The sequence below is a fragment of the Semicossyphus pulcher genome, unplaced genomic scaffold, assembly GCF_022749685.1.
Source record: "Semicossyphus pulcher isolate SPU_LCO1_2020_fin unplaced genomic scaffold, fSemPul1.0.p SCAF_2, whole genome shotgun sequence".
Classification (NCBI taxonomy): Eukaryota; Metazoa; Chordata; class Actinopteri; order Labriformes; family Labridae; genus Semicossyphus; species Semicossyphus pulcher.
In genome coordinates this window covers 9927384-9953408 of record NW_027211693.1, presented here as the reverse complement: position 1 = coordinate 9953408, position 26025 = coordinate 9927384, and the positions used below count along the sequence as shown (strand labels likewise).

General features: G+C 40.9%; 1 protein-coding gene across 1 annotated transcript; it reads right to left on the bottom strand.

Moving 5' to 3' along the window:
* Positions 1 to 20775: 20775 nt before the first annotated feature.
* Positions 20776 to 25641, bottom strand: LOC138598471 (teneurin-3-like). The gene is made up of 3 exons (XM_069670262.1): positions 25368 to 25641; positions 22873 to 23152; positions 20776 to 20842 (listed from the first exon to the last, which is right to left on the bottom strand). The coding sequence occupies exons 1-3, from the start codon at positions 25639 to 25641 to the stop codon at positions 20776 to 20778; spliced, it is 621 nt and encodes a 206-aa protein (XP_069526363.1).
* Between the last annotated feature and the right edge of the window lie 384 nt (positions 25642 to 26025).

Below are 26025 nucleotides of genomic sequence, written 5' to 3'. Positions count from 1 at the left end.
GGCTCGTGTTGAACAGCCGTCTGCCTCGACTGGATGGGCCGAAAAGTGGGATATGTGTGACATATGTGATATTACACTAATATTGAAATTAACTATAAGCATTTTATATAAATATACAGTCATAAATAAAGAGTTGGAACACGTAATCAACTGTAAATTATGAGATTACATTGCAGACTAAAACTTGACATTTTTTTCTCTTTCTTTCTACTTATAGAAAGAAATAATATATTTAAACATATATTTTTAAAAAGACATATTTCCAACTTGTTTCCAATTGTGAAAAGCTAATTTGTAATCATCTGATGCACATGAAAAAAAGTTGCAAAGCTTTCTCCACCTTATAAACTACTAATAAGTCCTAAAGTGCTTCATATCTTCCTGCAGAATCTACTGGGCATTTGATTATTAGAAATTATCATGTGGGCGCAGCAGTCTGTAATGCTCGGCTTTCATTAATGACCAACAACTAAAACAGCAGAGCACTGATAAGGCTGCTTTGAAGGTGGACATCAAAAGTGACGCCTCTGGGGCCGAGAACAAGGGAGCGCTTCTTTGACATTTCCCCAGTGCAAGCACACATTGACTCAAAGAGCCTCGTCACGCCTGTAGGCTCGAGTGCGGAAATATGTTACGAGTTTGGACGGGGCTGCTTGTAATCCAGGAGTGCCCCACTTCTGTACGGATTGAGTGAAATTCATACTGAGTGGCCCAAATGATTAGATTCATCATCCGTCCTGAAGAAAGGGTTTTCTAGACCCGGTATTGGACGGGCTATTTTAAGATGGAAGCGTTTCTACATTAGTCATTTTACCTTGGAGATGATGTCGATTTTTATTCTAATGGGAATAACAAACGGCCTCATTATAATCCCCACGTGGTTTGCCTTAGCAAGGTAGGATTAAAAGCAGACACGCGAGTACATTAATGCTTTGTTCACAATATCATAATACAAGACAAATGAGCTGGAGTACAATACAGCAGAGTATTTGCGGATGTTTTAAAGTGTTGTTTGAAATGGACAGCAGGGCACGTTGGGAATATAGCATCCGGCTTGAAGGTGTACAGAAGGATTGGTTGGGAACACAGTAATTGGGGTTGGGAGAGGTAGTGGGCTCGGGTTTGTTCTGTTCTGGGAATAAATATGAGTCCGTCGAAAATACCTGCCTTCTGACAGTCACCTGTCTGGGTTTATCCACACGCTGTCAAAGCAGGATTACCCCCAAAGCCCCCCTGGATACTGAAGCACCTACAGCCAAGTAGCTCATTTTCACTACAGCACCATGTGCAAACAAAGAGGACGGGAGACGGAGAAAAAAATGGTCTCCGCACTGGCGAAGGCGCTGCAGTGAATTTCACTCGAGTAAACAATATGGGAAACAGGCCAGGATCTTCTTCACATAATATGCTTAATTCTCCAGCAAAAGGGGGAAAATGGACTCTTATTTCCACCAAAGAGCTGTTGCTAAATAACGCCTATTCAGCCCGGTTTCAATTTTGACATGCCAAAGCTGTCTGAGGTACCGGGAAGTGGGATGTGGGCGGGGGTGGTAGGTCTCTTAGCTCTCCTTTTGCTCCATGGTCTCAGTCCAGCTGGCCTTTAGAATATGGATTATGTGTTGCCTCGGCCAGGCTCTCTCACTCCATGGGGGGCTAGAAAGGGTGCCCAGCTTCAGCGGACTCCCCACCGAGACCCCTGGGTGAGAGGACGCCGAGAGCCCCCTTGGTTCTCAAGGCTGGATCATTGAGAATGCAGCGGGTGCTTCCCACACCAGCACCATACGTCAGTGTGTGAAAGAACGCTAGAAACATTTTTTAAAAAGACAGAGAAAAGGGGGATAGTGGGCGGGTCGGTGGGGGGAGGATCGGGCCGGGGAACATCGAGGAAGAAGCTGTAGCAACAACGGAGAATGTGGCACAACTGCGACATCGCTGCCAATCACAATCCTGCTCTGTCTGAGAGAAAAAAAGGGGTAAAAAAAATAGAGAAAGAAGCTTGGGAGTGCAGCTGTGCAGCAGATTTACCTTTCAAAAAAAGTCTGGGGCGATAATAAGTATCCAAATGACAGCTCTGTGCCGCTGCATCCCCGACTAAAGTTAACCAGAGGTCCTAATGTCGAGTGCCAGCCGCAGACACAAAGGTCTGAGCAGTGGGGCGCCGAGGCAGCTAGCACACCATGGCTAAATGGGGCAGGTGATTTCCCATCTCCTCCACTGCCCTCCAGGCACAGCCAATCACTGCTGGGGAAAAGTGGCGCCCCAGCCTGCAAGCCAGGCAGCCAGTGAGCGGAAGGACTAGCGAGGGAGCTGGAGTCTATCTGGGACCATGCATTATTCACATGCACCGCTACGGCACTAAGACCTCCACAAAAGAAAGGCCTCAGGTTCCATCAGCGCCGACTTGTTTCCAATCTATTATTGATGGCAACACTACACCCTATACTTTTCCCTGATTTACTGGATTCTATCATTGTTTCTATAATAAAGGCCATTTCCAGTAAAGTCAGAACAAATGAGGGGAATATTTCCAAGTGCAATGCCAGTGGGTGCTTCTTTCAGTGGAATCTTTTCCAATCGGCTCCACAAATCATGTGCAGAAGAACTCTGCCACTGAAAGAGAGGCTTTTCACTTTCTAATGGCGTGTGCCCACCCTCAGATATGCCACAAAACCAGAAACCTTTGTGCATATCATCAGTCATGTCAAAGGTAAGTTTCCATGCAAAATTAATTTCAGCGTGGAGACCTTCAGCCAGACCTAAGTGAAATAAATGAGCTATCCAATTACCACATTATAATCACATGTAGCCACCGTAACAACATGCACAGACAGAGGTTCCCCATCAGCAGATCCATGATAGCTAATGGCAGAAGTATGCAGCTTATAACCATAAAACTCTGAGAGAAGCCAGACTGTCTCTGTGCCTACTTGTAGCTTATACTGTCATCTTTTTGTTTTATGTGAAAGGGTAGAGGGCACAGAAAAGGAGCTATCATTATCATCACTTTGCCTTTGTGAAAACAGAGTCATTCTGGGAGTGAGCACTCACCTTGTATTGTGAAAAAGACCAAGAACTTTTAAAGTAGTACTGTGATACAGAGCTAGATTAACACTTTGAAAACGGACCTCCTGCGGGCAGCCCTGGGGGGACTTTTTTTTTTACAAAGTCCTGTTTAAATAAATCTAAAAAAATTAATATTTTAGCGTTTTGCAAAAGAAAGCTAAGTCTTTCGCATCATTACGTTGATTTCTAAAGGGTCAATCCGCCCCTGGAAAAAGCCACTGTCAGTCAAAGCTGGTGTTCTCTGTAATCGATAGAAGCAATCATATTTGAAATTTGCACCATAGCTGTGGAGAAAGTTGCACAAACAGCTCGTGGTTTCGCCCATTCTGCATTCCTACAACACCCAGCGTGCATTGCGCCCCTCCCTCTGAAAGGAACGGCCCAGCGAGAGGCGCTGGAGTGAAATACTATCGTTTTCACTGCAGGCAATGGCTCAGAGCGGTACAGAATCCAAAATACGACCAGAATATACCAGTGGACGTCTAAAAAGATCTTCAGGTCTGCAGTCTACATTTCAAACCTGACGATTCTGAGCGAGACATGACATCGGAGGCGGGCGTCCTAGATTGAGGAAGTGTAGTTTAGCGAGCTCCCTTTTACGTACTCTGGCAGAGGTTTACCAGGGCCCATTGGAGAAGCAGATAACATCCTCCAAAGGCACAGAGCGAAACTGCATTTGTTTTCCACCATAACAGCGTTAGCTCCCCATAATAGCATGATAGGACTGAGGTTAAAAATCGGCGAACTGGCCCTTTAAGTTGATGATGTCGTTATTTTACGTTACATGCAGTGTTAAATGTGGTGAAAACATGCTGGTGGCAGGGGTCCCGCAAAATCATTGTTTGCATAATCCTATTTAAAATGCACAAGTTAGAAAACTTACATAACCTTTAGGTTGTACAGAGTGAAGGATTCTACAGCCTTGGAAGATACTGCAGAAAATGACAGCACAATGAGCAGAAAAACAATGTAGGCGCTGAGTTTCTTTGCATGAGAAACTTTCTTAACGCCTTTGCACTCATAAAAATGAGTACATCTCAAAAACTTTAAAATGTAGAGAGTTCAAATAACTTCGGGGGTGTTTGGAAATAATTTGTTCACTTTCTACATTCAGAATCAGTTTTGGTAAAATGTGTTTTGTGTTTTGCAAAATCTGATTTTTCTATTATCCTATTTATTTCACAATTTTGCACATTATTTTCTGCTTTACATAACCTTGTAGGCTCGGTTGTACAAACTCTAAGGATGTGAAGCGAATGAAAATACTCCAAGAAACGACCTCACAATAAGCAAAAACACCAATGTATGTGGTGGACTCATTTCTATTGCAGTTATTACGGGATAGTCATCAGTTATGAAATGATATGACAATCAGTTTATTGTCTTGCATTGTATCACAAAGCTACATTATCTTTTATACAAAGATTTGTATCATCATATGCGGAAAAGCTGCAGCTTTAAAACTCATGCAGTCGCTTTGCATTTCATGGCCATGTCCACATTATTACCATGCACACATCAAAGATTCCCCCTAAATCTCTGCAGGAAACACAATCAATCTGCTCAGTATGCGCGGCCGGGACAGCAGGCCATCTCTCCCTTTGAGGATGTCGACGCATTTGACCGATGTGCAGTCGATCCCCCAGATTGTGGCTAATCATCATTACCGGCTGCTGAAACAATGACTTTCCTTCAGCCTGCCCGGCTTCAAGAAGGACACAGGGGACCTGCTGGGTTTTCTTATGGTGGCTTAACACTTGAGTCTGGATTTGAGGAATTAAGGCAGACTTGGACACAACAAAATACACACTCTGATCATCCATCCAAGTTATCAGCTATGGCCTCTCTTGCACTGCGAAATCTGTCTCATGAATTACAAAAAAATTGAGCAGTAGGTGTTGTATTTTTGGGAAAGTGTGACAGAGGAATGGTTTCAGCTGAGGGAATTTCATTTGCAGACTGAAAACAAATGATGACTGCAGCAGATTCCTAAAGAGAAATACAAAATATAAAACAATAGGAGGGAAATGAGGACAGATGCATGGAAGGCGGTAGTTGGGGAATTCTCCAAAATGGACAGCGGATTATGAAAAATGACTTCTTCCTTACAGTGCTTAAAGGTTAGGTCTCTATTACACAGAGAGCAAAATGTCAGCAGTATCCCCTGAAAGAGTGGACTGTGATATTAATGGAGAGTCCAGGGAATGGGCTTCCCCTGACTGAGTTTCCCCTCTTCCAGACACATTAGTCATTTAGTTGTCAGCCAGCACCTGGCGCATGTAACACTAACATCTACAAACTAAATGATGGAGAGAATATGGCCCACCCTGGTAGGCAGCCAGTGCTGAAATGAATGCTGTTCATGAGGTATAATGGAGAGTAAAAGTAGTGCTACGAGATAATCGAAAAGCTCTTCCGCTGCACAAGTGAAGTTGTCACCCAGGATGTTATTAGCATAATGTTCCATTTTCTGGCTAATATCGTACTTTCATTTGGCTCTTAGCTACCTCACAGACGATAAGAATGGAGGTAACTAAGCATAGGAACTGTGGCAGTGCAGCCATAAGGAACTGTAGAAGTGTTACATCTCCAGTGCATTAGCTGAAGTAGTGAGTCACCACCCGAAATAAACCGGCGTATCAAAAATAAAAGAAGGAAACAAGTTATCTCTCGTTTGAATCGGCGTATGTATCGCTTTATATTTAGAGATGACCGCAGACGCGCTGATCGAGTTTCTCATAGCAATCATCAGAGTATGTTCTCCATGTAATCTACCCGAGCAACATCACTTAGAACAAAGAACGTTGTGTCTTATGGAAATGTGATGGACCCGGACAGAATGACAAGATGATTTAATGTACAACAGAGCGACTCATCAGTCACATAGCCACCACTTTATTTAAGATGCAAAATGGCTTCTGCGCGAGGCAGACTGCGGCGGTGGATTATTTGTGAGTAATACTCCTTTGCTGTGGTAAATATATTGTGTCATGCAGCAGAGGGTGGAAGAAAAATCCTCTCCCAGACTGTTTTAATGAAGTCCCAAATGTCATCCTCACACTTCTTTCAAGAGAGAACTCCGAGAAGCTACTCTAGAAGCTCGACTGTCCCTCAGAGTGCCTTCAAAAGATTCGAAAACAAGCGGCTTCAGTGAAAGGCAGCCTAAATGGGAGAATAAAAAACTACGCTATGGAAAGGGGGTCAAAGGTCAGCAGTAAACAGGCGGTTTGGACCATTAAAGTCTCTTTCTGATTGGGGACGTTTGATGAATTGTTGTGGCGGCGGAGAGCTCTGATTAGGGTCGCATAGGACTCTCTGAGTAAAGGAATAGTTTCGCCAAAAGTTACTTTAATCATCGCCATGTAATAACTCTTTTGCAATTACTCCTCAGTGCTACAACTTTACAAAAAGGCTAATAGAAAAAAGGATTTCATGGTAACACCATTATAAAGAAAAATGTCTATGTAATTCAGTGTTTTTGGTAAGTGCAGCAAAGAGCGTCAGAGGCTGGGTTTAAATTAGACCCAACACATTTTGCTCTCAACAATAGTGAGGAGACAAGGACAAGGAGGGTGGGCGTCCAATTACTGGAGTACTGTGTGTGTGTCATCTTGACACCACGTTTGGGCTTCTTCAACAACGTATTTAATACACCAGAGGTAAAGGCTGCACTGCGGTAATGATTGAAAGGCTGAGATTTGCTGCTGTAGCCATCACTGGTGGTGAATCAGTGGGTAGGTTCACATAAGCAACTCAATACAGTGTCAATATGTGTTTGGCAACTTATGTCATCATGCATTTAGTCACTGCTTTAACTGCATTTCAAATTGATGCACAAATGCGGAGTTTTATTTCCGCCTCATTTCAATTTCCATCCACTTGCTGAAGCGTTTTCTGCAAAGCGAAAACTTCTTCCAACGAGAGTAATCATCCGTATTTCACGGAGCTTTCTTTCACTCCTTTTATTTTCTTAGACAAAGTTAAAGAGATCACCAACAAGTCGCACCGTCTTATACTGCCATTTAACTCGTCTTAAATCTGCACTGGGCAACTTTGCACGTTGGCAGCTCCAAATGGCAGCAAATGTGAGCTACGGCACCCAGAAATCATGTAACATGACACGAGCAAACTGTAGGCAGCGAGCTCATGTTTGCCCAGATGGCCTGGCTGATCACTTTATACCAACTGATACGGAGGAGATGACAAGGCAACAGATCAAACTTTGGTGAGTCCAGTTCTCTCCGGATGGAGACGCAGTGACTGTTGATTAGATCATAAAGTTTGTGAAGGAAATTATTTGGTTCATAGCACTATTTGTTTTTCAATCGTAACGTTTAACAGAAATATATTACCTGACTGTTTTCTGATAGGAATGTAGGGTAGGCAAATCAAGACATTTGAGGCCAACCTGGACCGTCTGAAATTGAATTTCTGAGGCGTTATAGTGAACATTCAATCAGTTAATTAAGGAGTAATTATCTGATTTATTGAGAAATGATTGTTAGTTGCAATAAAAATGTGTAAATATAATATTTTAAAGTTATTTTGCCAGTGAATTCTGATAGATTGATGCTTTTTAGTAGAAGTTTGCAGGAGGCAAATAAGGTCACTGATGCTTATGGTCCTATTAGCATTTGTTTTTATCTATTTTGTCATATTTTTATGTAGATTTTATGTTTATGTTCAAGTCTGCTTTACTGCTACAAAAATTTCCCCCCTGGGGGCATTAAAATTACAAGTACAACGGTCTGAAAAGCAAACCTGTTCCCAACAATTACATGAAGGCAAATCAGCCATCTTTTAGGCTCAAAACATCTTTGTGTTCAAAGACAATATGCCATTGTGTTGTCAGCCTCAGTCTGGATGGATGCATGTTACAATATCGTCTTGCTTTATTCACTTTGTAAAGGCATTTTTCAGACAATCACCCAGTCTGTTTCCATCTGGGCTGAATTCCTCTTCCTAAAGCGGCCAACCTTTAAAGCTGCCATGCAAAAGTGTGCGGACAGATCCTGCGGGTAATGTAGGGGAAGACAATAGGTGGAAACTGCTCTAACCTATTTGCCAAATGGTCTGTCATCTAATGCCCCGGTGCTGCTCTATTGTCTAATCCTGCCGCTGAGGCCTCTAAAAGGATACATCGGACTAATAAGATGAATGGGCTTTGACCCTGGAGCTGCTAAAAGCCAACCTGGCCAATTTATCTGAGTGACCTCTACTCTTGGCAGAGAGGCCCTCACCTCTCTTGGAAGCCCTTAGGCAGGATCAATATCACGGAGGCAAAACAATCCAAAAATGAGGAGCGCCTGGAAGTTGGGACTCAACAACTCGTTGCTGAAATATACACTTAGTGGCAAAGATCAGCATTTTATTCCTCATTTTTTTTCTATACACTCACTAAGCTGTTTTTTCGCTCTGAGATGCCAAAACCTCCACAACTGCAACCCTGTACTCTGCGCTGCAATATCCGGAGGAGGACGCCTGATTGCAATAACTTGCATAATGTGATTTATGATTAAAGTGAGTTTTATTTTCCCTAAAAATATTTACATTACAGTCGGCCTGCTAAATCAGCCCTAATTCAATCTTGGAGTCTCAAATCACAACGGGCTAATGTAAAGCAAGATGAGCAGAGTAAAAAAAAGATGTCAGCTCTGCACTGATTCATCTGTAACGTTATTAAGGAAACCACAATCAGGGCTATTCCAGGGCCCCGATTGTACTTGTAATATGGAGAAGTGCATTTTGAGGGAAAATAAGATTTTGTGGACTAAATTAAGGATTCTGTTTCATGTTCTGTTTGTTGGCGTTGGGTTGTGTTCAAGATAAAAGGCCAGGCGGGCACGCAGAGACGGGACACTATTACAAGAGAATATGCTTCCTTTCTTTGAGCATGAGTCAGTTTACATGGGATACAATATCAATCGTTGGCCTCAAATCTATATCTGCAAAGTGCTTAGGTTTGCATTGGTGATTAGATGAATTGAACTGAGAACAGTCTGTTATTTGAGCATCCCTTCATAGCCCGGATACCTAATGCCTCTCCCCTGCCTCTGAAGTGACCACAGTTTCAGGATGCTTCGCTCCGGGCGCTTGGCCAGAAAGCTTTATGTATTCTGATACCATTCATTTTTAATCAGGACCAGAATATCCTCCCAAACCCTCTAGCAAGCTGCCTTCGGCTACAAGACGTCAATTTTGTTACATTTTAATTGATTCTGCGGTTCTCCTCCTCGTCGCCTTCACAAGATGATTGTTAACGTTGCTAATATTCAAAGTGAGAAAAACTGCTGCAACACTGCTGCAAAAACATCCTATTTACTCAGAGGCTGTTTGAAATAAGAGAGAGCCAGTGTGAGCTCAGGGAACAGGTGTATTTGTACGTATAAAGAAAAGGTGTTTGTGTTTTAGAGTGGTAAACTGTGGAAGAGCTGTGACAAGGAACTAATGATTGATTGCGTAGTGCAATTTGTACTTTGAAAATAATGTTACAAAATAAACAATGAAAAAATATAAAACTAAAGTATGGCTGTATATTTTATGCAAAGTTTAAAACCCCTGTAAGTGTGATATGTCATATCTTGTTAAGAGTCTTGTAAGATACTTTTCTTTTTTTGGGAGAAAAAATTCCTCAAATTTTTGTTTAGTTTTGTTTTTGTTTTGATTTTTGTATGAATTTATTTATTTATTTTATAATAAATACAGTTTGGAACCTTTCTTTGTTTTTGAATTAATTTTTTTGAATCTTTATTTTTTGTTTTTTATAAAACAATTATGAATTTTTTTGGAATGTTTTTTATATATATATAGTACATATATTTTTTTTTAATTCTTATAAGTTGAACCAAGTAGCGCCTACATCTTTTGGGATGTTTTTTTGTTTTTCCTCTTCAGAATCAGAGTCGGGGTTTATTGCTAAGTAGGTTTACACATACAAGGAATTTGTTTTGGTGCAGAACGATTAACACAGAAGTAGAATAAAAATAAGTAAAAAGCTAGTAAACAGTAGTACTTCTACTGTCAGGGAACTTACACAGAATAAGATAAAAACAGTCAATAAGATAAAAAACAACACGTATAATACAAAATATCTGTACAGTTGTGACTAAAAACTGTACAGATGTGCATTTACACACTGTAGTCATGGTTACTTCTAATTAATTGTAACTAGAAGTTTGTGTCAATGTTGTGATAACTCAATCTTTGTTTATGTCATCGCAACTGCTTTTCCAACGTACAGCTGTGAATACGTAAGCATGCTAGTCTTTGTACATTAGATGGTAGATATGTGTATATACTCAGGGGTTGTTTTATAACCTCGCTCATCTGTGCTATTAAAGGTTAAAGAACTGACATTGGCTTGGTCTCATTAAACAACATATAAGCTGTGGAGATGATACCTTTTAAATGTAATCTAAAAGGAAGTTTAAGTCTTATATACGCAAAGAGAATTACTTAATATGTATGAACTTAATCTTAACAAGAAGTGAATTATAGGAAAGTTGACATAAATATAAATGTATAATGAAGCTGCCACATCGTGAAGTGGCTGTGCGGTGGTGCCTTATGACGAGAAGTCCCCTGCTTTGCATCCCGGTTGGGCCATAAATGAAATGTTTTAAATCAATACAAATTTTAATTTTAAGGCAGCCAGGACACTTTTTTTTAGTTTAAACAAGTACTTTTTTTTACAGTGTACATTCAGTATTTTTTATCTATACTTTATGTATTATAAATACAGACTGAAATAAAGAACTGCTACTATTTCTCCTGTTACTTCTGATACTGAAACCACTTCGTCTTTCTCTTTCACCGTGTTTTTAGCTGCTGCTGTTTGGTTGCTAAGTTTATGCCTTTTCCCATTACAGCATCCAGCGCTGACGGTATTGTGTGTGCTCAGCATATATCACTTCCACTTGGAACGTGACCGTCTCGTCTCCTCCGCGTGCACTGAAAGGGTTCCTTCGCACGGCCGCTGAGGAGAGGGGACATGAGAGCAGGGGAAGGGGAATCTTCTTCTGTGGTATAATGAGTTTGACAATGAAAGTGACACTGCGTCCTCCCTGGACCTTGCCGTGTGATCAATCATAACAATGGCTCACCATTTCCTCCTCTGGATACTGACCTTTCTCCCTCCAGGAAAGGAAGTGTGTGTCAGTGTTGGAGTGAGTGTGTGTTTCTGTAGATTTCCTTGTGCCATCACCTTCTCTCCAATCAGTCCCTCTAGTGTCCTTTAAAACGGAGCCTTATTTCCCCCCAGAAAAGCCCAAATGGCCCGAAAAAATGGCCAACTGAGGGAATACTGATCCATTTAATTCTGAGTTCTAATCTATTTTAAGCTTGGATAAAACACTTAGACATTTTGGGAGGGTTCAGGGCGACATTAGGCTTATACATTTAAAATCCCATCACCTGAACAGCTTACTAGGTGATGCAGAGGAGAACTGCCAGATTTCATGCAAATACTGACTAGTGAGATTATTTGAGGCTGTTTCTCTAGTAGTTTGGTGGCTAAACTAAAGAGTGACAGAAACAGGAATGACAAGGGGAGAAAGCTGTGATGTCGAAGTGATCCTACAGGGTTTGAGCCGGCCTGCCCTTGTCTCCAAAACGAGCCTTCTTACTGTATCTTTTATGGCTTTGTGTCAGTTTAATGTGTATTAGCTCGACTACTTAAATAAAACATTAAAAATGAATCTGGAAATATTGCTGCTATCAAAATCATCTTAAGATGCTTCAGCCGCAAATGTCCCATGTTGGCAATAAGGCATCCGGACACAGTTTTATAGCCGGTTTTATGCTACACTTAATTGTTGGTTTATCTGCGTGGCAGAGGTACACAGGGTCTGTACTGTCTTTAAAAGTACATAAAATGTGATCAATACACAGCTTCATTTGGCAAAATGCTGCACAGTAACTCATGTTGATGTATGGACATGGCGCATGGGAATTATATGTTTTAATGGCGCTTCTTTCAAGGATACTGTTAACTGGGAGACATCTTTAAAAGGATAAACAGCACATAGATTAAATAAGGTAATGATGATTATCGTTATGCTATACACTACCTCAACTTTTGTTGTGTATCTTTTAGATAAACAAATAATTTGGAAATGCCCCTGAGACATAAATGTTTAACATTTTAGCATGAATCTCGTTTGAACCCTCCAGGCCTCCATCAATAAGGTAAAGCTGTATAATGCCTGCGAGGCAAGACCCGGGGCATCAAAAACAAGGTTTAAAAAATGCACTGCTGCCTGCTTAGCTTCCTATTGCTAATGTGTTGTGCTGGTAATTAAAGGTAAATCAGATTTCATGCAGAGGACACGACTGGATTCAAACATTAGGAGGAGAAAATTGTGGCCTTGATGATTTATATAAAAAAAAATGTTTTCTGTGTACTGGAAGGAACAAACTGCAGGCTGCATTCTGTGTACAGATCTCCATCAACATCCTCCACCTTATTAACACAGGCAATATTTAAGTATTTTTGGTGCAGCAGACGTAAATCGAGATGGAACGCTTTGATTTGTGGCATTGTTTGAGCGGGATGAAACGCTCACATGACGAAAACCGCCTGAAATTCCGACTGAAGTCAAGGTCTTTTAATGAAACATTTATTCATGTGTATAAAAAGACTCCTACATTTCCTCTGCCAATGAAAAGGTCCAGTGGTGTAATTTGCTGTCAAAATGTGCTTTTAATTGCGTGTGTCAGAAAGGAAATTAGAGCAGCCAAATACAATTAGGACAATGCATATTTTGTCATTACACTTTCTCAATTAATTGGACAATTTAATCGAGTTGAGTTTGGATTGGTGTGGTTTCATTTTGGTTATATGAGGAACAAGCCTCTATGACTGCTTGTTAAAGGGGTCGTAGTTTTAAAATGGATATTTTGCATGGGTTTCACATGTTTAGGTGTTTATTGTTGAATATAAAACTTTTAAAAAGGTCGCCTCTGAAACGGGCACGTTCAGAACAGCTGCAGGTTTCTACGTAGAACCTTGCTTTCGCTGAAATCGACCAAACGTCATTCACCGCCGTTCACCTCAGGCTGCCTTCTTGCTCTAGCTTGTAGTCAAGTCAAGATTTCAACTCACCATTCTGATACCTCCTTGCGATTCTGGCTCGTACATATAAGGCCGAATAACAGCAGCCATGTTTTCCACAACTTTGGAGTGACAGTGCAGTGCGGAATCGCACACGTGGGGGAGGGGCTACACAGTCACCCCAGATACTGTCAGCCAATCGTGGCTAAGGTCTGACCTTTGAATTGCAAAACAGCTTGTTCATTTCAGGACGAAGGAGAGGCTCCGAAAAATAATTAAATTAAAATATGTAGACAATTTTTAAAACAAAACTAACTTCACCAACGTGATTCAAAACACATTAGAATAATAGAAAATTGATTGCACAGCTAAAATATGTCCCCTTTAACGCATCTGCGGCCTATAGCAGCTGTTTTAAAGGCTTTCATTATTTAGGTGCATGTTAGGAATAGATTTATAGCTTTCTGCAAACGAGCAGCTTTATGCTCTGTGTCTTGCTCAAGGACATGTTGGAAACAAAGAACAAACAACCTGCAGTTTTAGAGGAAAAACAAGCAAGCATGACACCAAATGACCCAACGAGCACGACGACAAGCAAAGACAGAGGTGTTATTTAACATTCAGATGAGACAGCAGCAAAAGCATCACCTTGACTTCAAACTTTTTGATTGCAAACATCCAATATTGAGGATCGCAAAAGGTCAAAGCCACAGCACCATGACAATAGATATAACAAATATCCCTGTGTCCCAGGATAGGGGAGAGAAAGGAGAGCGTAAGAGGAAGAAGACATGAATCCAAATAGATTGGTGGGTCGGTGCAAGTCTGGGGACGACGAATGAACACCCAGTGGTGCTCGAGGAAAAGAGGAAAAATCTATTTTGGGCAATATAAAATGAAAAAAGACCTAGATACTGCAGTATATCATGATCTCTCAAATCAGACTGGCTTTTCAAAATAAAACATTACTCTCCTCACATTTAACCTGTAGGGTGAAATAAATACAGCTATAGTTCCCTGATTATCCACTTTACAAGCAATCAGTGCAACATATGTCTTCCTATACGTCTTGTTTTCTTTCCACATCTCCAGACACTAACGATGGATCTCTGGGTTAAGAAAACATTGATGGCTCCTGAGGAGATACCGCTCCGACGTGTAATTACCAACAACACAATTGGACCAACATGCTAATCCGTGTTTCTTCTATTGATATTCATAGAAAATAAAATGGCTTCCTGACTATTTCCGTATCGCGTGGTAATACAATCACTCAATTAGGCTGTGTGATGAAGTGAAATGAGCCATTTTCTCTTGAGGACGGTAAATAGTGGCCCCCTCGTAATTGACAACTGCAGAGTAATTCCTAATCGTAATGACATGTCCTGCAGTCTGGCACCGGAGAGTGATTAGGCTGAGCCGAGCACGGACCAACAGTGTTGTCAGTGACGCTGGGTGAAAAGTGGGTGAAAGTGAAGTTGGAGAGTCAGATGTTGATACTAAACGATAAGGTGGAAGGAAATAGATGTTGGACTAAGTTAATAGGTTTTTACAGTGTAGCTGCATCACAGTGACGCTGACAGATTAACCCAGATACCCATTTACACACAATGATCCCATTCAAACTTGGACTATTGATGGGATACATTACAGAAACGGTAAGTTGTGTCTCATCCTTCGGACCAAAGCTGAAACATTTTGTTCAATAATCAATTACTGTACAAAATCCTCCAATTCTGATCATTAATTACCAATGGTATAAAGCGCACCAACCCCGACACTGAGCATGTGGAAGGAACAAATGACGGGAATCGCTGCGTGTGAAAAAATGATATGATTAAAGAACAATGGGATAGCTTTGGTGGGTTTATGTCTGAAGGGAGCAACCTAACCTGATCATGAATCTGATGCTCCGGTACATTACATATGAATTGTTGGTTGTGAGCTATTGCCCACTGCTAAGTTACCCATGTTATGTGAACGTCTGCTAGTGTTCCTGCCTGTTCCTTTCTTTTTAATTTTTGTAGCTGTTGGATGTAATCACTATAAAATTCAATTAAATCTCAAATTATAAAACAAGAATGGTATAAAGCCAAAGATTTGATCGTTACAGCTTCTAAAATGCTACGATTTTAGCACATTTTTTCTCAATGGAATATCGACATATTGTTGGACGGCGGGACAGACAACAAGCCATTGAAAGACATCACCGTGGAACAAGTTGTGGTGGATTTTTCACAGCTAAACACTCATGTTTTACCCTTAGCAATAGAAATGAGTCTACTGGTACATGCATGGGTATTTCGCCTGCTGTGGAGTATCTTTATATCCCTAGAATCTGTGCAACCTACAGGCTAAAAGGGTATGCAAGTCAAACTGTAATGAAATATGAATATTTATATTATATATTTATTCATGAAATAATTGAAATTGTGTTAAAATGTACAAAAAGCTGGCTTATATTTCCATCAGATTTTGCTTAATGAGACAAAATGTATTAATCAATACAATTGTGAATGCACAAACATCAAGAAAATATTTGAAGTTATTTGATCTCTGGACAAACTAGCACTTTAGTGTGAATAGTCTCATCTGCATTACAAAAACAGAGCCTGGATTTCACTGCTATCGAGCAGAAACCTCGTATCTCCATATTTAAATTTTCCCCCCATAAATCAATGCTATTGGTCACCCTTTACGTCTGCAGATATAATGCCACATGCAGGCAACTGACTTTAAAGACAGGCACCATACCAACTGTGGCAATGCAGAGTTTATGTATTTAATAAACACATGTGTCTTTTTCATTTCCTGAAAAGCAGTGATTTTGGAGATACGAGGTTTCTGCCCGTCAGCATTGTTTGTATCGGCTTATTGTGACGTCATTTCTTTTGGTATCTCAAGGTTGTTAAAGTTGTTAAAGTTACATAGGATATAGTCTGGCTATTAGAGTCTTTCTGTTAGATCACTTAAACGTGTGAGATAATGACATCATCACAGAACGTCCAACATAATGACATGAAAGATGGAGGCCTTAGCTTCTTGTTGCAAAAACAACACAGGCTCAAAGTTCTATTTTTATTTAAGGAGCATTTGAAAAAAAAAAAGATGGATTTTAAGCAAATAAGCATTTTTAAAAACAGCATCCTATTTGATCTGTATTAAAAGAAAAGGTCTAAAAAACACCTTACATCCATCCATGATGATCATAATATATTAAGGACCAATTATTTCTGATAATTAACAAATCAATTAGCAAATGTTTCTACAGTAACATCTGTGTCTTCACATGAAGGATATTAGTATCAACTCCATGTTGGAAGTATTAAAGGGATAGAGCTGTAGTTTCAAGAAAATCTGTTTTTCCTTATTAACATGCAAATTTATACAGCAAGACACTCCAAAGTCTAATCAGATCATCCACTCTGTAGGGGGCCGCTGTGGTGCGAGGAGAAAGTTTTCACCATGTGTTGCTGTTGTGTTAATGTGTTCACAAGAACGAAAATACTCCACCAAGAACACAAAAGGAGATCTCACACACGCAATGAATCATTGACGTGCAAAGGGATCAATCAAAATTCACATATTGACCGTATTGACGGTTTAAATGTCAGCTGACCTTTGCTCTGCACAGAAACAGGGCGCTGACCTCCTCTGGGCTTTCAGAGCGTCTCCAAAATAGAAACCAGAATCTGTTCGCAACACTGATGAGCACAACACCTGCGATGACACCTCAGAGTGTCACAAGCGAATCCCACGTTCCCTGTCACCCCGAGCACTAACAATATGAGCACTTAACTGGCGACAGCGTCGGCAAGCAGGGAAGTGATGGCAATAAATGATGGCAATCAAAGCGCCGCCTCCTCTTTGAGCTTTATCTCGTGCCTCGTCAAGACACCTTCCCAGCTCCTATTAGCAAATGATGAAACTGTTTTCTCTGCCAGTTTTGGAGGGATCTTCAAAAAACATCACAGATGGCCAGCCCCTTTGACCAGAAAGAAAAAAATCTCTCATGTTATTTATTCTTTTTGTGGTCGGCTTGTGCCATATTGAATTATGAAAGTGGCGAGGGAGGATTTGTGCCTGCGACGATCAATAGGCTGATTCCACTGTCACAATACGAGGCGTCGATCTGAGGCAGGAGTTTGACAGATGGCGTGTCACCTTCGTCAGCATGACGTCCCGCGTGTTGGTGCGTGTGTGTAGATTTCTGCACTTCCGCTTGTTTTTTTCTAATCTTGGAGAGATAAAGTGAGAAACAAAGTGCGATATGCGAGTGTGTGTGCCTGCATGTGTGTGTGTGCAGAGAAGAGAGAGGGAGAGGTGCAGAGTTAGAGAACATGAATAAAAGCACACAGAGGAACATGTTACAGGGGGCCTGGTATGCTTTCATACTCCCACCCAAAAAGCCTTTGGTGCTAGCTGTGCTACAGCACACTTTGCTGTGACTCTCCCACTGATTTAATTAACCTTTTACTGGCACTGTTACCACAATGAAACTGGGAGCTGTAGTCAACTGCAAAATGTGTACGACTGCACTGTCGAGCTGCGACTGCAACTTGAAATCTTTTCGGATACATTCCCTCGTAAACAGTCGCCGCAGTAGTGAAGACTATGAGGCACTGCTGCATCCATCCACCATGAAAACATCAAAAGGTGACATTTTCTTTCACCCAACAGAATTACTTTGGACAGAAGGCGCAAGCTGATGCTTCTTTAACAAAGGATGACAGGCATTGAGGCAGAGGAGTCCCTCTCTACTAACCAGGGGTCAGCAGACGTCAAGGCCTTCCGCCGAGCGGCAAAACCCCATTGTGTGACGGTTTACACAGCCGCGCGGAGCTGTCACAGGGTGCTGCAGTGCTGTAGCTGCACTACCTAACAAGTCAGCGCGTGCTTTTTTCACACCCTATTAGGAATACAACTCAACTGGGCCATGCTATGTTTCTGTTTCTGGCAGTCATTCATGTTTTATGAAGGGTATAATATTGATTCTTAACACGGAGCAGGCAACATAAGGGTAGAAAAAAAAACATCTTCAGCTATACGTTGACCTCACAGCTTAAAATATGTATATATCATAACAACACTTGAACCTGAAGTGCAATAATGTAATATTAAAACATTAAAAATGCATCGCAGCAAAGCGCTATAGTGGCCTATAGTGACTCCCATTGACAGCTACAACTCCACAGTTGGCTTTGTTTACAAAGTGATTTGTTCACGTCTTTAAAAGGACATTTTCTGTCCTCATTTAAAATTAATCTTCACAATTGGCAGCCCTGTTCAGATTAGTTTTCGGACTTTAAATCTTTCCACAGCATTTTAAACTATATCAGGTTCATTAAATTGCATCCCGTCCTTCACAGAGCGTCTGAAACTGCAATTTAAAAAGAGCGCACGGTTACTCCCATTATCCATTTGAATTTCTGTAAGATGTTTCAACAGATTCCACACATTTCACTCTCCACGACTCGCCTGCATAGGTCTGAAGCACCCAGGGACGTGAAGTGACCCACATTCTAACCCATGCAAATCCAATGTTTGTATAATTTTTTAATCTATAATTCCCAGCACAAATAATGCTCCAGAAAGACCGAGGTCACCTCATAAAACCAACTGGGTGTTGAGGTATTTCCATCTGTAATCACTGTTTGAAAAGCAGCTCTAATGTATTCTATATGCATTTCTCTCCTCGAACAGGCAGTGCCTTATTTAAAGCACATTTTCTCCTTTGAGTTTGCTGAATAATAAAAAGGTTACAAATGATTAAAAAAGCAGTCCAACAGAAGGACAAGCTACTCTGTAACCCAATATACATACTTTCACATAATGCAGGTGTAACTAATTAATTACACAAAGTTACTGTGTAATACTGTCGCTGGGAAGGCGGCTGTAGTTGGATTACTCCCCCCACTAATCTTCAGCAGTTAACATGCTCTTAAGTAGAATCACACTCTGTCGTCCCCACAGACGTGAAGTTCCAACATTATACAGCTGCTACATGTCACACCATTAATGCAACATGAGGCTGTAAGTGAACATATGTACGTGTGTATATAGAAGTGTGTGCATGTACGAGTGTGTGTGTGTGTGTTTGTGTGTATAGCAGGCTATCACTGTCAGGTGTTGGGAGGTGATGGTATTAAATCATTTGTGCATGAGGAGAAAAAAACAGATTATTATATTTTTCATTCACGTGCAGGTACGTCGCTGCGGGGCTGATATGGAATGGGAAAATTACAAAAGCTGCAATCGTAAATCAGCTTATTAATTAATTGATCGATTGATTGGGTCTGTGTGGGTACTGGGATGTTGAAAGGAGAACTTTGAGCTGAGAGCATGCAGGTGTCTATGTGTATGTATGATGTCATGCGTTTGCATGTAGTCACTTGCAGGTATTTTGTATAGTTGTATGTGTGCATGTGATGTAGATGTACATATGTTTGTATACCAATTATCTGTATTTAAGTTGCCTATTATATTCTATGTTCTTCTCTGTATAGGCTGCAAGACTTCATGTACCCCCCCCTTTCCTGTCATGTGTTGTTTATTGTTTGTTTGTTGTTGTTTTGTCCTCTCTCTGTGTTTAAATGCAAAACATGAACTAAAAATTATAATTATCTAAAAAATCTAAAAATTCATCCATTGATTAAATATTCACCAATTATTGTGATAATCAATGAATCGTTTCGGTTTTATTTCAAGCAAAAAATTAAGCAAAATTTTGGACTGTTGATTCGGCAAAAAGATGCAATTTTAAGATGCAACTTTGGGCTGTGGGAAAAGTTGATGAGTTTAAACACAACAATTGTTTACAGACTAAACGATTAATTTCTTAAACGTAAAAAAAATGGTTGATTGACAGATTATGTAAACAATTGTTTGTTGCAGCCCAAATTGAAAGACATCAAATATTTTAAAAAATAACAAAAACAAGGAATTTTATGAGCCTTTAATGGAAGAGAAATTAATGCTAAATAAATAACCATCTTCTGAATTCATGGAGAAATTAAGGCTCTGTTTTGCCTTCTGGGTCAAAGTGATCTATAGTTCATTCAGGAGATACTGTGTGTGTAAACTGCATATTGTAATCTATTAAGATATGCAAGGACTGCTTAGGATCACTTGGCCATTCTTGCAACAAGAAAACCAATACAGCGGACGCTTCAATCGATGGATTTTGTTTTCAAGCGATTCTGTCAGTGGCCGGGGATTATTCTAAGTGTAAAATCAATGAGCGCTGCTTAACAGATTTCTTCTCCTCTCGTTCCCTCACGACTTTTTCATGCAAAATAAAAAGTAACTTCATGTAAGGTCAAAAATAATCTCTAGTGATTGATTCAAAATGTATTCTATGGGCTGCTATAAAGCAGCACGGGGCTTGGCTTTTAAAAGAACATGTGTATTATAGTAAGAAAAATGTGGATGGTAAAAATCGACAGCTCCGTCTCTGGCTCGGTGTCTCTATTCCAGAGAAACTGAAAAATATACTTCTGTTACAGTGCCAAAATGCAAATGTATCACTTCACAGAACAACCTCTCTTATTCTCTCTGTCTGGCTGCACTCAGAGGGCCATTCAAAGCTGCAAATGGACAAGATGACCACTCTGCTTTCTCCTTTAAAAAGGTGAACCTCTTCCTCTACTGGATCACTGAGGTTAACGCTTGCAGATGCCGCGCTCGGCGAACGTGCAGAGGCTTCGGTACTCGTCTGTGTCGTACACTCTGTAGAACAGAGCAAATTAGAATGAAATATTGAGTTCATTTATGAATAAGTGGGGCTGAACGGCCCCTTGTCGGAGCTTCTGCATGCATATTCAGTTGATGGAAACCTTTGGATGGGTCATTTCTCCTGGCTGCTTCATTAAATAGTGAAAGTCAAAAGTGCAATGCCTCCTGACAAAAAAAAAAGGATCTATAGAGGTGGAACCGTGGCGAGGTTTTTCTTTGCTCTGGTGCAAAATCTAGACGAGGAAAAAAAGCACTTTAGCTCCAAAAATAGTTGAACAAAGAAGGGTTGGAATTTTAAATTGCACCACGTCTCGCATTGTTCTTCCGACAGAACGGTTTCTGCATAATAAAATGAAGTGCAGTTACAAAGAACAGAACATAACATACACTTAAATAAATTAGTTCTTTGGTGTTTTTGCTTTCTGTAGGAATGAAAAGCAAAGGCACCTGGGATAAAGATCTAGCACATTTGTTTATTTCCCCTTTAATGAAACTAACTGAGACAATAGTGGGTTAGATAAGGTCTCAGTGGGACGTTGCAGCAAAGAGCCAATCAGCAGCGGCTTTTCAAGACGTCTTTTAAAGGAACTCCAGAGGAGGTATGCTAAAGCGGTGTGGGCTGGTGTGTGTGTGTGTGTGTGTGTGCTAATGCAGTTGAAGTGGTGGAGGGCAGGTGCAATCGAGCCTCAATAGAGAATCTATTCTGCAGAATGAAGCGATGGTTGGAGATATAGTTCCGTGCTTGGCATGTAAGGCAACAAATACAACTGGAGTCGAGCGCTAAGCAGTCAGGGGTTATGTTTACGGGCACCTCTGTGGTTAGCCTGAGCTTTTAGCGACTCATAAATGTATACAGTGGATTGGGCTAAAGCAAAAGGCCAGACACTGGGACAAATACATGCCTTTGAATTCTGATTTTAAAAAAAAGGTAGACTTACTCAGCCCCTCCCCCCCCGGAGACAAGCTCACTATGATGAATACCGCCATTAAGAAAATGACTTGTCTCAAATGTCAGACTGTAGCCAATGTTTGCAGAATCAAAATTGATAGCACATGAACACAAGACATTTCTCCCTTTTTCTAACCCTCACTCTCTTCAATGCTCTCGCCAGGGAAAGTGTAATCAAGCCTAATTATTTTTAACCGCCTGCCACTCTTTGAGATCATCAGTTTCTTCAAATAATTAGAGCTTTAGGTTGAATGTGTTGTAATGGTGATGGCTCATGCGACGACGACGCAGCGATGAATGATGTGGAATGTCAGGAGCACTCAACATCAGAGGAGGTATTTTAAAGATTTACACTAAAACATATACAGCCGAGAGGATAAATTCAATGACAGGGGAAAATATTACTCGCTTTAAGTATAGGCTGAAAAGATGCTTGATGCCATTTTGAAGTATATTAGACAAACAAACAACATGAAACCGAAGTGTAACTTTAACAACATTAAACATATGACGCTATCTCGTGTATTGCCTCCATTTGATGCAACAAAGATTTCCCATCTTCAAACAAGAGAACCTCAACACTGCGTCTCAGGTTTCCAGCATGAACAAATTTGCACTTCAAACCATTGTACCCATTTAATCAGTCATTGTGCATGCCCAGTCAACCACTGCAGCATTTCTAAGCACAATCTCAGACTGAGGCACACAAAGCTATCTTTGATTATACGCTAGCCCATGGGGAAACTTTATCAAACTCCTCCGCTTCCTGCGGAGAAGGACCAGGTGACTAGCAACCGCTCAATCGGAAGGCCAAATTCTTTTCCGCATGCCGGCGAGGAATCACGCCTTTGATCCAATGAAAGGCAGCTGCAAGTGCCTCTCCAGATACCAGCCCCGACCAATCACACCTCCACTTCCTTCCACCAATCAGGGCCTTGTCTCCAGCGCCAACAATAATCCAACCTACTGCTGCTGTTTCTATATAGTGATCCCCCTTCCTTTGTAAAGCGATGAAAGCGTGCGCCGCAAACAAATCCGCATTTAAAGAGATAAAAGAATGCAAAGTGTGCCCCACTCACCCATCTCGTTGTCCGATTTATTGTCCATTTCCGTGTCAGTGAGCGTGAGCGCCGAGTTAGAGCGGCTGGAGAGGCATGAATTCTGCCCAGACTTTGCCCCCGTTCCCCAAAGAGTCATGGTACGTTCCGGTGAAACAGGTTCATGGTTTTCTGTAGCGACCGGTCCTCGGGTGTAGCTGCTGAGGGGGTGAGAGAGGCCCGTCTCGGGGCAGAGCGCCAAGCCCCTGCGAGGCGGCGGCTCACAGATCCCGAGCTGCCTCAGAGAAAACGTCTGCCCTGTGAATGACAGAAGTTGTAAAGTTAACAGACCAAGAAACAACACGGTTAATGGCCAAGAGCGGGGCGCCCTGAAAAAACACTTAACCTAAGAGCAGGGTGACAGGGGAGGGGGTGACTGCTAAATTAAAGCGTCCTCCCAATCTGCTTAACACTCATCAACTTATCAGGATGCTTAAAAGCATTTTTTGCAACTGAAATCACCGAGCAGCTCAAACTGCACGTAGTAATAAAGTGAAATTATGAAGATGACCTACTTTTATTAGATATTAAAACCCAAAACAAACTCTGTTAAAAATCTAGCTTTTTCATATTTCACATATGAGCATTGAAGACTGTTTTATTATTGATTGCATTCAGGAACTCTTCCAGACACAGCCTGCTTCACAATCAGTCATTAGCATAAAAGAGTTGTCTGTTCATTTGGAATTACTAGAGGCTCTTGTGTTCACTAGAAATAAATAATTGCAAGTCATGCCTTTAGAGACTCGGCTGCATCCAAGCAAAGTAAATAAATAAATATATATTTTTTAAAGTCATGCAGGATTATTGCCAATAAACAAAAAAAAAAAACTACTGTAGGAATCCCCAGAACTATCAAGGAAATATTGCTAATGTTTCACTCTCTGTGCAGCCGTCATTATAACCTTAATCTAGTAACCCACATGGAGTGTTTTTGCCATCTGGTCAGTTTGACTCAGAGAGTCCAATTTAAAAATGTGATCAAGCTGAAATTGAATTTAGGCAGAGCTCGCCCAAGCTGCTGTTTTCTATGCTTCTATTTAACTGTATTTTATGTGACGTGAGGTTTGCTCATCAGAAATTACAAATATTGAGCTTTCACTTACGTAAGACAAATCATTGGTTCTGCAGTGTAACTTATCCATCACACATTTTTAGATATTAATGTGAGACGTGTCAGAATTGTTTAAATACTTACAAAAATAAAAGCTCAGTGATGTGAAATAATGTTTGGGATGATTTGAGGATATTAAACAATGTTTCATGGGAAATATGAGATTAAAAAATATAATGTTTTTTTTATTGTTATTTTGTTTGTAATGTCCCTTTTTCGTGTATTTTTGCTGTTGGAAATTATGCAGAAAAATCCCTTTCAAAATAAGAGCCCCACAAAAAAAGAGAATAAGAAAGAATAAAATCCATGAAATTTAAAATGATCATTAGATAGAGATTTCACACACACACACACACACACACACACACAGTGATCATATTTAGTATCCACTCGTCTACACAGAATATGCTCTCCTTCCAGCAGCAGATAAACGATGTTAAACTTGACATTTACTGTGATGATGTAAGAATCGGTCGTTAACATTAAATGCCCAGATTTTAAAAAGAAATAAAGAAAACTACTGTTCCTCCCACAACTTCATCATAATCCCATTTATTCTAAAATTGGCTCCAATTAGTGGCCAGAAAATGTAAGGGAGTAATGGATAGATTTTCTAATTGCATTCTTATGAGCCTAAGGAGTGCCATAAAACAGTTTAAAGTGCTCAAACTTTTTAATTACAGAAATCAGTGCACTTTCTAACAGCCAATTAAAGCCGAGGGTTATTTACTGATCATTTTTCCTTATTATTTTAACACCATCCTGCAGGGTACGAGCATTTTAGAAGGTCAGAGTCCCATTGTGAGTCTCAGAAAAAATCTGAGTTTTCTCTGAAAATGTAGGAAAATAAAACTAAAGTGTGTCTTTGTTTGACTTTATGTAATTGTGTTTACCAGTGTCTAGCATCCTGGCGTCGTACGGTTAATGCTTGTCAAACTTTGCACAGATTAAGTGGAAAATAAAAACTGCAAAATGGCAGAACTTAGAAAACACAACAAACAACAAAATCCCTGCATCTTTGTTCGTGCACTAATGATGGTTCACACTGTTACACAACAGCAAGAGAGCAGCAAGGATTCTGTTATATTTGTCGTATTTTCAAGTCTTACAAACTGGAGTCTCTGATTTAACAGCAAATTTCCTCCTCAGAACGAGAGAAATAAAACTAACACACGCTTTCAACTACTAATCATACTTTTTGCAGCCAAGGTCATCAGGCTGATAATGTGGGCTTCAAAGAGAAACATAATTGTCTTCTGGCAGCTAGAATAACCGCACCATTTAGCTCATATTACAAAGATTCATCTGCAGTTATCGACAGATCCTTCACTTGGACGCCTCGAGTAAACATTTGCTAACCTGGCCTGCTGTACTCTGCACTTTCCTTGTGCACCATCTCCTTGACTCTGCCCCCGAACAGCATCCGCGAAGGGTCATGGTCAAAGGCCTGGAGCGTTTCGCTGGAGCTGTAGGATTTCTGAGTGGGTACGCGGCAGGCTCCCTCCTCCCGGTCAGCCGAGGAGGCGGTGTAACGTCGCTCCCGATCCTCTCTGTCTCTCTCGCAGAATCTCTCTCGGTCTCTCTGGCTCTTTGACAGCGAGCAGAAAGGCCGCTGCTCCCTCACCCGTTCCATGCTGCCTGCATGCTGGGTATCCAACTCCCTCCCCTTCACCACCGACGCTCTCCTGAGACGCTCGCCACTGGATTATTTCACTCTTTTCTCTCCCCCCTCCTCTTCCTCCTTTGGTTGTGGTTCAGGCCTTGTAGCGATTCCACCCCGACAAACTCCCCTCGGTCACTTCTGCTTCAGTCCGTTCGGTCTTCTGCCCGTTGTACCTGCAGAGAGAGAGACAGAGAGGAGGAAAGGAAGCAAGGAGCTCAGATAACACTAATCCATCTGCTTCATCTTCAAAAGCACACACTTATCCCCTTCTCACGACCCCTCCCCCACTCCCCCACCCCTGAAACCTCACCTGTGAACTCTTGCCATACATGACTTCCCCTCTATAAAGCAGAT

Excerpts from the sequence above, each read along its gene's own strand:
- LOC138598471 (XM_069670262.1), bottom strand. The coding sequence starts at position 25,641 with ATGGAACGGGTGAGGGAGCAGCGGCCTTTCTGCTCGCTGTCAAAGAGC. Across the intron at positions 23,153-25,367 it reads TGCAGAGTACAGCAGGCCAG|GGCAGACGTTTTCTCTGAGG; the intron begins GTTAGCAAATGT and ends TGTCATTCACAG. Across the intron at positions 20,843-22,872 it reads TCGGACAACGAGATGGGTGA|AGTGTACGACACAGACGAGT; the intron begins GTGGGGCACACT and ends TCTGTTCTACAG.